The sequence below is a fragment of the Xenopus laevis genome, chromosome 9_10L (genome assembly GCF_017654675.1).
Source record: "Xenopus laevis strain J_2021 chromosome 9_10L, Xenopus_laevis_v10.1, whole genome shotgun sequence".
NCBI classification, from domain to species: Eukaryota; Metazoa; Chordata; class Amphibia; order Anura; family Pipidae; genus Xenopus; species Xenopus laevis.
In genome coordinates, this window is record NC_054387.1 from 61,442,929 (window position 1) to 61,456,425 (window position 13,497).

The 13,497-nt window shown below is 38.5% G+C and overlaps 1 protein-coding gene across 2 annotated transcripts in view; it reads left to right on the top strand.

The window, feature by feature from the left end:
- rab3gap1.L (RAB3 GTPase activating protein catalytic subunit 1 L homeolog) overlaps positions 1 to 13,497 on the top strand; it is a 42,753-nt gene that overhangs the window by 15,932 nt on the left and 13,324 nt on the right. For both annotated transcript variants that reach the window (XM_041575677.1, NM_001094222.1), the window contains 7 exon segments: positions 325 to 393; positions 530 to 603; positions 1,671 to 1,763; positions 3,072 to 3,241; positions 6,915 to 7,010; positions 7,808 to 7,980; positions 9,210 to 9,264. In XM_041575677.1, the coding sequence (XP_041431611.1) occupies positions 325 to 393; positions 530 to 603; positions 1,671 to 1,763; positions 3,072 to 3,241; positions 6,915 to 7,010; positions 7,808 to 7,980; positions 9,210 to 9,264 (730 nt within the window).

The window sequence follows — 13,497 nt, forward strand, 5'->3', positions numbered from 1 at the left end:
TTATGTTCTACGGAGTTTATATGCTTTCTACTGTGTAACTTGAGCCTTTTCTCCTTTGAATGGCTGCCCCCATTGCTACACAGCAGCTTATTTATATAAACAATAGTAGTGTTTCTGAAGCAAACACAGCAGTTTTACCAGTGCAGGGCAACACCGCAATATATTTTTATTACTTTAAAACAATTAAATTTTTTGATATTACTGGTCCTTTAACCCCTACAGCACTTATACTTGAATTGCAGAGAAAACAACTAGATTGTATTTTAAGGTCTCATTTTTCAGCCCTTGATAGACACATGTTTGTTTAAATATTTTTTTCGCCAGTGAACTCCATTTAGCTACAACATGGCCTTGTTTGACCGAAGGAATCATTGTGGACAATGACGTATACTCGTGAGTCACACAATTTTTATTGCTTGATTCTCTGTTGTGTTTAATAATTGACGCCATGGATCAATATGAAAGTACTGGCATTTTGTGTTGCACCACTGTACTGCTTTCTGATTGATTGAGGCGATTTATTTTGCAGAGACTTGGATCCACTTCAAGCTCCTCAGTGGTCTGTCAGAGTTCGGAAAGCAGATAATCCTCAGTGCATGCTGGGTAAGTGACAAAACCAGAAGGTATGAAGTACCCTAAGAAACCACATTGACACACCACTTAACAGCTAACTTGTGTCTACTCTGTATGTTGGTGGCCATACCCTTTAATTGTTGTTCAGTATAGAAAAGCAAGTGTGTCTGCCCTTTCGGAGTACTCATAAAAAGTCTTTGTTTGGTTAATTTCACCCATGAAGACTTCCTACCAGCTTCTCATAATCATAAACTGAACAGGTGCTGTTACATCAGAAAGGACCACAGGAGGCAAGCTGACACTAGGGAGGCTATTGGACATTACTGTCATAACTATTCACTCTATAGCTTTACAAACCCACAAATAAAGTTTTGTCTTTTTGTTAACATAACAAGTGATCAAAAAGATTCATTAGGAAAACTTCTCATTGACAAAGGTTTCTGCCCCTTATTACGTAGCAGGGCCATGAGACATATTGCTCGATGTCATTTTATCATTAATAATACCAGTAAGAAAACCTTGCTGTCTTAGCCAGTGAGTACAGCAAGCAAGCCTATTTATCCCACCATTTATCCCTTATGCATCTGTTTTAAACTGAATAGTGAATATATTTAACTATGCTTGACTTTATGAAAGTGCAGTTTTGTTTACACAGACTCACATTTGTTAGCTGTACATTCACAGTGCTGGCGTCTTATTTACAGGCTTTGTACTTGTGATAAACTGTTATATGAAAGTTTCCGTTAATGCATATAGTACTATGTTTTGACAAGGGTAAGATATAATACACTGTGTATGCCTATTTTAATACGTGGGAGGCTGCAACAGCATCATTTGGCCTTGTTACCTTTTGATCATTCTTACTATACTACAGCGCTGTGATTTGTGCAAGTAATGGGCTAATTATTTCTCATGCCACATGCTTGAGAGCTGGTATATATCAAAATATTACAGCAGATTGCAAATCTATAAATTCTCTAACAGCAGTAGGTAGGGCACATTACTAACACCCCAGCCCAATTATTTTGCATCATATTGAACACAGGCGCCCTTGCTTCTGTCTAGCAAACTTAAATAAATATATTTTTTTCTCTTAGGTGATTTTGTTTCAGAATTTTTTAGACTTTGCAGAAGAAAAGAGTCTACAGATGAACTGCTGGGGAAGTCTGCATTTGAAGAAAATGGAAAAGGTAGCCATCCAATTGGAGTTTAATATATATTACAAAACTAAGAAATATAACTCTCTTTAGCACTAATCATGCACCGAATACAGTATTTTTGATTTGGCTATATACCTGGCATTTTTTCCAGTATTTAGATTCATTTGTATCCTTAGTGTTCAGCCAAGTAAAATCCCGTCCCTTAAGGTAGCCATATATTAGCCAATCCTGTACGGTATCCAATCAATCAGCCAAGCAAAATCCCATCCCTTAAGATATCCAAACATTAGCCAATCCTGTACAGTATCCAATCAATCAACCCAAGGGTTGAACAGACAGATACTGTACAAGGGACCAAACACTGTATGATGACTACATTGTTCTACATGTCAGAACAGCAGGAAGTGAATAGCTATGGCTTCAATTTACTTCCTAGTCTTGCAGATGTTCCATGCACTGACACATGAGATTATCAAGCAAACCCGATTAATGAGCCTCCCTATATCTAAGGTAAGCAGAAAATGGCTCTTCAAATGCATAATGGCGTTTTGCAGAGGAGCAAAAAGCTCACTGGTATGATTCACAGGCAAGCACACCAAAGGTTTAGTTACAGCTACTTTTGCATATCATTGGCATTACCTATGGTTATTTTACAAAGCAAACCATTTGGTTCTGCCTTTACTATGTCTGTTCAGGGCTGAGTAAAACCTGTGCCCAAAGCCACAGCTGTTTCTGTGCTTTCTGTGTTCCAGCAAAGATATCAGGACTAATGTACAGCTGCCAGCTATGACAGGTTTTTCATGTTTGATCTGCTGGAAAGAGTAGCCCCTTAGTGTCAGTAAGCCCTGCAGACACTAAAGTAACTGCAACAGTAACTGCAACTGCAACCCTATATGCAGAACTGGCCATAATTGGAAATACCAATAGGGAATTCAGTATTTCCACTGCAAAAAGTGAGTATCGATGATCTTTAGTCCACATCAGCATTGCTTTTATTGCTTCTTAAAGTTGTGGTTGCAGGTAAGAGGAAGCCAAATAAGGAGTTCTGTAAGCGGCCCTCAGAAAGTGCTACTTAATAGCAGATATCAAACTTTTCCATGTGCCATTACCTGAAAGGAAACATTATGAAAATGCTGGAAGATAAATCCTTTTTTATGTAGCACATTTTGAGTTTCGCAAACTCATTAGTCATTATAGGTTTTTCAATGCTACATTGGTATTTTATCACTTTTTTGTTTGCTTTTTGATTGTGGCTATGTAACCGCACAAGTATTGTTCAGTGAAAGCTGTGAATACAAATGGCTCCAAATACAAATCATGTTTTTCTTTCTATAACAGAAGGAGCAGATATAAGCCAAGCGCTATCAAAACTCACTGAGCCAGCTCCAGTACCTATTCATAAGCTGTCTGTAACCAGCATGGTCCACAGTGCAAGAAAGAAAATTCGTAAGCACAGGGGAGCTGATGAGTCACCCTTAAACAACGATGTCCTCAATGCCATCTTATTTGTACGTATCTAAAGTAAAGTTTTCTGGCAGGTTTTTTGGTTTCCCACAGGCCTCTTGGATACATTCCTTGTGACCCCTGATTAATGAATTTAACTTAGTCTCTAGTAGATGTTAATTAGGAAGTGCTATAGCATTCCTTGAGCGTGAATAAATCATATCTGTTGTTTATCTTGTTAATGCTTTAGCCTCCCAAATATATCAAGGGGCTGATTCACTAAGCTCGAGTGAAGGATTCGAATGAAAAATACTTCGAATTTCGAAGTATTTTTTGGGTACTTCGACCATCGAATTGGTTAAATTCGTTCGAATTCGAACGAAATCGAACGAATCAAACGAAAATTCGTTCGACTATTCGACCATTCGATAGTCGAAGTACTTCCCCTTTAAAAAAAACTTCGACCCCCTACTTCGGCAGCTAAAAGCTACCGAAGTCAATGTTAGCCTATGGGGAAGGTCCCCATAGGCTTGCCTGTGATTTTTTGATCGAAGGATTTTCCTTCGATCGTTGGATTAAAATCCTTCGAATCGTTCGATTCGAAGGATTTAATCGTTCGATCGAACGAAAAATCCTTCGATCGATCGATCGCAGGATTAGCGCTAAATCCTTCGACTTCGATATTCGAAGTCGAAGGATTTCAATCCGAGGGTCGAATTTCGAAGTATTTTTAACTTCGAAATTCGACCCTTAGTGAATCGGCCCCTAAGTGTGCTGTGTCCTTAGTACCAGTACTCTATGTTCCATGAGTGAAAGATGGCATGTATGCGACAGATTTATATTCCTTGCTTCAATTCTTTGCCCACCTTCTGTGTTTGGCCGTGTCATCCACAGATACCAGGGGCTTCTGACTATTCCAAAAACAAATTATAGACTGGGAAGAACTTTTACACAGGGTGTATGAGAGTGAGAAAGAAGAAGGAAAGAAATTGCTGAGGAGATACAGGAATATATAAGCTGTAGCTTTTTTTTAGAGAGTTAGACAGGAGATGTTTGTGGCATTTAAACGCAGAGGGAAAGCCTTCAGAATAATTTGGTAGGTTGTCCCCCCCCAAACAATATATTTCATGCCTTGCTTTGGCAAGATTGAACAATAGGAAACACTGCATAGTACAGTTCATTCATGGACTCTAATTAGGCTCTTAGCTGTAACATTCCAATTGCTTACCCCAGCTTTTTCAATGCTGTCCGTTACTCAGAAGTGAAAAAGGCAGTATTTCATATTCCTTACATGTTATAGAGTGAGTGTACTCTACATTTTTCCTGCTGAATAGTTCATAGCAAACCTAGGGTGATAGGCATGCCAGTGTTTTGCTTGGTGTAATTCCTCTCTGTTTTTACCTACCAATTCCTTATAAAATAATAATACATATGGTGTTTTGTAATAATAGTCCTGGTTAGGCCGCTTTAGAACAATGAAGCTTTATCCAGACTGAAACTGCAAAATGACATAGTAACAATAGGGATACCATATAGCTGCACATTGAATTCCTAATTGCAAAAGAGATATAAAAGTCATAGTGGCCCTTTAAGTACTACTTGTTCTTTGTGCTGAACTGTTCATAGCTTACTTAGGGAAATAGGTCTGCTAATTCAAATCAATGAAGCAGGGGCACTGAACAGATCTGCTTCTCTCAGCCTGCAAAAAATACGTAGGCTGACAATAGCCGCTAACAACAGCCAGTGTGCCGATAACATAAGGATGATTGAGGGCAGATAGAACAATGGAGATTTATTCAAGATGTAAACTGCAAGTGGACCTGTTACCATCAGCAAAGTAAAGAGAAAATGACTACACATTGAATTCCTAATATAACAAAAAGGGGACAAAATACAGTCATATGAAAAAAGTTTGGGATCCCCTCTGAAAATTAAATCAAATATGAAAAACTGGCTGTGCAAAAATGTGGGTACCCTTGTAATTTTGCTAATTTGAATTCATGTAACTGCTCAATACTGATTACTGGCAACACCAAATTGGTTGGATTAGCTCATTAAGCCTTGAACTTCATATGCGGGTGTGTCCAATCATGAGAAAAGGTAATAAAGGTGGCCAATTGCAAGTTGTGCTTCTGTTTGACTCTACTTTGAAGTGTGACAGCATGGGATCCTTAAAGCAACTCTGAAAAGATCTGAAAACCAAGACTATTCGTGGTTTTGGGGAAGGCTACAAAAAGCTATTACAGAGGTTTAAACTGTCAGTTTCAATTGTAAGGAATGTAATCAGGAAATGGAAGGCCACAGGCACAGTTGCTGTAAAACCCAGGTCAAGAATAATTAATAAAGGAGCGGCATATGCAGAGAATTGTGAGCGGTTACAGACAACCCAAATATCACCTCCGAAGACCTGCAAGAACATCTTGCTGCAGATGGTGTATATGTACATCGTTATACAACTCAGCTCAATTTGCTCAAAGAACATCTGTATGGCAGGGTGATGAGAAAGAAGCCCTTTCTGCACTAACGCCACAAACAGAGTCGCTTGTTGTATGCAAAAGCTCATTTATACAAGCCACAGTCATTTTGGAACAAAGTGCTTTGGACCGATGAGACAAAAATGTAGTTATTTGTTCATAACAAATAGTGCTTTGCATGGCGGAAGAAGAACACCTCACTGTCAAATTTGGTGGAGGTTCCATCATGCTGTGGGGCCCTTTTTAAAGTCCAGGGTCGGATGAAATCAACCCAATATCAACAAATTCTTCAGGATAATGTTCAAGCATCAGTCAATATTCTGGAATGGCCGTCACAATCCCCCGACTTGAATATCATTGAAAATCTGTGGGATCATTTGAAGCAGGCTGTCCATGCTTGGCTGCCATCAAATTTAACTGCAGGGCAAGCCCTTGCAATTTTAATAATGCAGTGCTACGTTTTGGGGCACGCCCCTTTGTCAAGCATGCTTGACAAAGAGGGGTGGCCCGAAATGTTGCACTGCATTATTAAAATTGCAAGGGCTTGCCCTGCTGAACAAACTCCTCTGTGCCGGTGATCTCTTCACCTACCTTGACTGGGTGGTTGCCGATTCCCCTACCGCCGAGCACCAGGAAGCTCTGCTTAGGTTTGTGAGGTGTGCAGTCTCTCCAAATTGGCTTGAATCAAATTTAACTGACCTGGAGAGATTTTGTATGGACTAATGGTCAAAAATACCGCCATCCAAAATCCAGACACTCATCGAAGGCTATAGGAGGCGTCCAGAGGCTGTTATATTTGCAAAAGGAGGCTCAACTAAGTATTGATGTAATATCTCTGTTGGGGTGCCCAAATTTATGCACCTGTGTAATTTTGTTATGATGCATATTGCATATTTTCTGTTACTCCAATTATATCACTGCTGAAAGGCATGTTATATATTAAAAGGAAGTTGCTACTTTGAAAGCTTAGCCAATGATAAACAAATCTCCAAAGAATTAAGAGGGGTTCCTAAACTTTTTCATATGACTGTATGTATAAGTAGCTATTTAAGCCCATTTTTTATATTCTTAACAAGCAAGCAAGATGTCGCAGTGTTGGGCAGTGTAGGAGTTAAGGTGCATACTTCTGCTGTAAGTGATTGTGTCATTCTGCGGGTAGAGCTTTATTATATATATATTTTTGTAGTTACATAAGGCAAAGTATTATTAGTAACCAAGTATAAGTAGATGTACTGTAGCAATGAAAATTCCCCCTTCTCTGCAGTTCTTGTTCCCTGACACCAAATCACTTGACGGATCGGAAGCCAAACCTAGCACCTCCACAGGAAACATCTCCTCACAGTCAGAGAGCGAAGACTATGTAAGTTTAGCAACACAAAGATATGCCAGCAATATGTGTCACTGTCTGTGGGACTGGGATTTCATTACTGAGGATAACACCTGCATCCTGGTGCCATCTTATTTGTTGGAACAGTGCCTTTTATACCAATAAAAATATATGTAAAACCATTCTGCAGGCAGCAAATGAGAAGTAAGACACTGACAAAACACAAGGGGGATGTACGGTTGCAGTGTCAGGATATTTAAATCATCTTCTTTTAAAGGAGCAGTTAAGACATATACGAGTGTTATTTTTAATACATGTTTAAAGGGATTAGATCACCATAACATTTTATTATGATGTTTACTGCTAAATTAAGACCATTTGAATTGTATGGCTTTTTAAATGATTTATCTTTTTGTTCTGCAGCTTTCTGGTATAGAAATGTGGGGACGGTCTGGTTGCTGGGGTCATGCTTATCTAGCTATTTGGCAGCACCTTGAATAAAGATAGGGCAGGTCCTTTGCAGACAAATAAGCAATGAAAAGTAACATGTTAAATATTAATGCAACTTTGCAGAGAGTTTATTTTGGTTGCACAACCAGATAATATAGAATATAGAGAATAAGGACTATTTAAAAAGATGCTAAGAATAGGCTAGTCTATAATATACTTAAAGTTAATTCAAAGATCAGCTTCCTTTTTAAAGGAAATGCCGCCCAATTTGTTAGCATAATGAAGGAAATGTACATTTTCATTATCCATTCATTCCACATCTTCACTGATTTTAAACGTGTACTGCTGGCCCATTAGTTTAACACTGTGTGTCTCTTTAGAACCTGTACAGCCAGCTGAAGTCTGCACCCTCGAATAGCCTGACATACAAACTGGCATTATGTCTATGCATGGTCAACTTCTACCATGGAGGAGTAAAGGGTGTGGCTCACCTGTGGCAAGAGTTTGTTCTGGAAATGCGCTATCGATGGGAAAATAATTTCCTTATTCCCGGGTAAGCAATACAAAGCATGCAATTTTTTATGATTTTTCAGCTCATACAAGTTCTAAAACCACAATGGGCAAAGATCCATGCTTAGCTTGAAATTAATATGCTTATGAACAGTGCTTATTGATGAAATTGTTTATAATTGGTGCATATGATGTAATCACATTTCATGATATAAAATAAGGTACTTTCAATGTACTAAAAAGGTACTAAAAATGTTAGGATAAAAGAATTCTCCTTGGAGTTCCACGACCTGTATATAAGCATTCATCTTTAAGTCCAATGTCATATGATAATGGTCATCCTTAATGACTTCTAATATCCTTATTTACACTTATTTACATTATCCCTTATAATACATGAGTGATACTCAGAGTTCCCTGTTTAACTCAGCCTACAGCCTTGTGTCTTTATATGGTCACAGAATCCCCCAGTGACTTTTATTATTTCCTGTAGGGTGTACACTCTGAATTACGGAAAGGCGGTCTCCAAATAATCCAAATTTTTCAAAATGATTTCCTTTTTTTCTGTAATAATAAAACTGTACACTGTATATATAATTAATCCTTATTGGAAGCTAAATCAGCCAATTGGGTTTATTTAATGTTTACATAATTTTCTAGTAGACTTAAGGTTCGAAGAGCCAAATTACAGAAACATCTGTTATACAGAAAACCCCAGGTCCTGAGCATTCTGGATAGCAGGTTCCATACCTTTACCTAGTTCCCTGTATAACTCAGCCCGCAGCCTTGTGTTGTTATATGATTACAGAACTCTGTTGGGACTTCCAATATCCTTTACAGGATACAAATTTTAATTTTTTCCTATATAATGGAATATGGATTTACACACCTAGAGGGAAATTCTTAGTGGGACCAATGCAAATCGTATATTGTCTTACTTTTATTGGGATCTATACAATACAATTTTTTTGAGGATAACTTCTTTCTTTCTCCTTTCTGAGGCTTAGAGTTCAGGGCAAATGGCCACTCAGCTTTCTCCTTAAATTACCCAGAGGCTTTGAAGGCATCAACAGCAATTCCCATAACTAGTTAGGCAATTTGTGTATATGCTCACTAAAATTATTCTAATTAAATACATTTCCATGCTCAGTGGCAAGGTAGTTTACAAAATTCTATTCCCAGAATTCCACTTTTAATTGGTACATATGCTAGTGCTAATTGTTCTAATTGCTGTTAATGTTGTGTATTGAGCTAGATTTTTTTATTTTGTAGGTTAGCAAATGGATCCCCTGATCTAAAATGTTGCTTGCTTCATCAGAAGCTCCAGGTGAGTAGGGAGCATTATTGTAGTCATCATTTATTTTCTCAATAATGTTACATTTACTGATTAATGCACTGGGGTGATGCTGTAATGTCTGACAATACAAAGCTGCTTCTTTTAGTTGCAGAGTATGCTGGTCTCACAGTGCTAAGACTTTATGCGAGGAGTCAGTCGTTTGCTTTAGTCTCCTTTCAGAGGTTAAATTTGTAGGACAGCCAATTGGATCATTGTGGTTTAGCCACCCACATTAGTCAAATTTACCCATGTTATGTTCACTTTGCCAGCTGGGGCAACCTATAATTGACCAATAGATAATAAATGCAATTTATGCCTAAATGGCATTGCCCTGGTTGGTTGGCACTAGCATATAAATCTCAAGCTGTGGTGATTTGTTGCTGTGGGTTTATTCACTGGTGCAAATATGAATCATCATAGTATGTAAACCTATGTGTCCTGCCATGATGGCTTTGTCTTAAAAGCTCAGTATATCTGATGTATGCTTAAAACATATCTGTAACAGAAAAACTTTATTTTTTTTCACAAAATGCATCAGTTAATAGTGCTCCTCTTGCAGAATCCTGCATTTTTTGAAATCCATTTTTCAAAAGAGCAAACAGTTTTTTTTAATTTATTTTGAAATCTGACATCCCTGAATAGTCCCTGGATCAACTTGTACTATGAGCTATCTTGCATAACCCTGTATTCCCTCACTTGCCAAAAGCCATCCAACCCCTTCTTAAAGCTATCTAATGTATCAGCCTGTACAACCGATTCAGGGAGAGAATTCCACATCTTCACAGCTCTCACTGTAAAAAACCCCTTCTGAATATTTAGACGGAACCTCTTTTATTCTAAACAGAATGGGTGACCTCGTATCAGCTGGAAGAGAGATTATTATATGATTATTATATTATTATATGAACCTCATATATATTTATACATAGTTATCATATCACCCCTTAAACACCTCTTCTCCAGCGTGAACATCCCCAATTTGGCCATTCTTTCTTCATAGCTAAGGTTTTCCATACCCTTTACCGGCTTCGTTGCCCTTCTCTGTACCCTCTCTAATACAATAATGTCCTGTTTGAGTGATGGAGACCAAAACTGTACAGCATATTCTAGATGGGGCCTTACCAGTGCTCTATAAATTGGAAGAATGACCGCTTCCTGCTCTGAATCAATGCCCATTTTAATACAGCTCAAGACCTTATTTGCCCTTGATGCTGCTGACTGGCATTGCTTTGCTACAGCCAAGTTTGTTATCTACAAGGACTCCCAGGTCCTTTTCCATAATGGATTTGCCTAGTGCAGTCCCATTAAGGGTATAAGTGGCTTGGATATTTTTACATCCCAGGTGCATGACTTTACATTTATCAACATTGAATCTCATTTGCCACTTAGCTGCCCAGATTGGCAGTTTGTCGAGATCCAGTTGCAAGGATGCCACATCCTGGATGGAATTTATTGGGCTGGATAGCTTTGTGTCATCTGCAAACACTGATACATTACTTACAATACCCTCCCCTAAGTCATTAATAAACAAGTTAAATAAAAGTGGGCCCAATACCGAGCCCTGAGGGACCCCACTAAGAACCTTCAAGTAGAGAATGTACCATTAACAACCACCCTCTGTACCCGATCCTGTAGCCAGTTTCCTATATATGTGCAAACGACTTCATTAAGCCCCACAGACCTTAGTTTACAAAGCAGTTGTTTGTGGGGCACTGTATCAAACGCTTTGGCAAAATCCAAATACTGTAGATCACATCTGCTGCCCCCTCACTGTCCAGCATCTTACTTACCTCATCATAAAATGCAATCAAATTTGTCTGACATGACCTATACTTCCTAAAGCCAGGCTGATTGCTGCTCATAATGCCATTCACTAGGACAAAATTTTGAATGTGATCCCTTAACCAGCCTTCAAATAATTTGCCCACCACAGATGTCAAATTTACTGGCCTATAAATGCCAGACTGAGATCGTAATCCCTTTTTAAAGGAAAACTATACCCCCAAAATGAACACTTAAGCAACAGATAGTTTATATCAAATTGAATGACATATTAAAGAATCTTACCAAACTGGAATATATATTTACATAAATATTGCCCTTTTACATCTCTTGCCTTGAACCACCATTTCGTGACTATCTGTGCTGCCTCAGAGATCACCTGACCAGAAATACTACAACACTAACTGTAACAGGAAGAAGTGAGGAAGCAAAAGGCAGAACTCTGTCTGTTAATTGGCTCATGTGACCTTACATGTGGTTTGTATGTGTGCACAATGAATCTTACGATCTCAGGGGGCGGCCCTTATTTTTTAAAATGGCAATTTTCTATTTATGATTACCCAATGGCACATACTACTAAAAAAAGTATATTATTATGATAATGGTTCATTTACATGAAGCAGAGTTTTACTCAGAATCTTTTAATCGAGACCTACATTGTTTGGGGGGTATAGTTTTCCTTTAAATATTGGAAAGACAGCTTTTTTCCAATCCAAAGGTACCATAACAGATGAAAGCGAATCTGAGAAAATCAGAACTTATCTAAGCTCTCTTAGAACCCAGGGGTGTATGCCATCAAGCCCTGTAGCCTTGTTTACGTTAATTTTTATTAAATCCTTGATGGATCATATCCTGAGTCAGCCACTGACTAGATTGAACTGAGCCATTCGTGCAGCTATGAAGTGAGCCTGGGAACTCCAACTCCTCTATTGTATACACTAAAGAAAAGAAATGATTTAGCACATTTGCCTTTTCTGTATCTGTTACAACCATGCTGGTACCATTATTTAATGGAGCAACACTCTCAACCTGCATCTTTTTAGTATTAATATATTTAAAAAACTTTTTGGGGTTAGTCTTAGCCTCCACCTCAATGCACTCGTTGTTTCCTTTCTTTGCCTACTGGATTGCTGATTTACAACATTTATTGTAGTATTTATATTCATTAAATGCAGCTTCTGTCCCAACAGACTTGTAGTTTTTAAATGCCTTTTTCTTCTTTTCTATTAACTTCTTTACTTCTATATTAGGCCACATATGGTGATTCGTAGAGCTTCTACATCTACTCCTTAAGGGAATAAATTGAGAACAGTAATGATTTAATATCATTTTAAATGACAACCATTTCTGTTCTGTGTTTTTAGCTGAAAACATAATGCCCCAATCAATGCTCTGAAGGGCAGCCCTCAAGGCACTTAAATTAGATTTTCAGAAATTCATGGTTTTTGTTGCCCCAGTGTATATTTGTTTTTTGCACCAGACATTAAATTATATAACATTATGGTCACTAATACCCAGGGGTTCAATGACTTGCACATTTGCTATAAGTTCTGGGTCATTAGAGATCACTAGATCCAGAATAGCATATTTTCTGGTTGGCTCTTCAACAACCTGTGCCATAAAATTGTCATGCAACAAGTAAACTTGTTCCCATTAACTGATCTGGCAGTACTGTTGCTGCAGTCAATATCTGGGTAATTAAAATCTCCCATTATCATTACTTTACCTAAACTAGCAGCCTTTTCTATTTGCATCAGAAGCTTCGCCTCCTCCTCCTCACTTACATTAGGGGGTCTATAGCATATTCCTACAATTCATTTGCTGGAATCTTTACAATTGGTGAAGAACCCCACCCATAAGACTTCTGCCCCCTCATTTTCTAACATAACCTCCTCCTTTTTATATGAGCTTTTAAATCCTGCCTAACAAACAGACATACCCCTCCTCCTTTTCTATTGCCTCTGTCCTTCCAAAACAAAGTATAGCCGCTGATATTAACTGCCCAGTCATGCGACTCATTCAGCCATGTTTTGGCCACACCAGTCACATCATATTTTCCCTTCAGCACCAGCACCTCAAGCTCTCCCATTATACCAGTCCGACTCCTTGCATTTGCAAACATACATTTAATACTGGTACCATATTGAACAAATGACATGTGGTCCTCCCTATCCTTAACAGTACCCCCAGCCAAATCTCCTCCCCCATTTCCCTTCCTTTGCCCACTATCTCATCTAACCTGTCTTCCTCTGAAGCTTAAAAGCTTAAAATCTCCTCCAACCCTCTAGCCATCTTCTCTCCCAAAACAGCTGCACCATCATCATTGAGGTGCAGCCCATCCCTAGCAAAGAGCCTGTAGCCGACTGAGAAATCAGCCCAGTTCTCCCAAAACCCTCCTCCCTACAATAATCTCTCAGCCACCCATTAATCTCCCTACGCTCC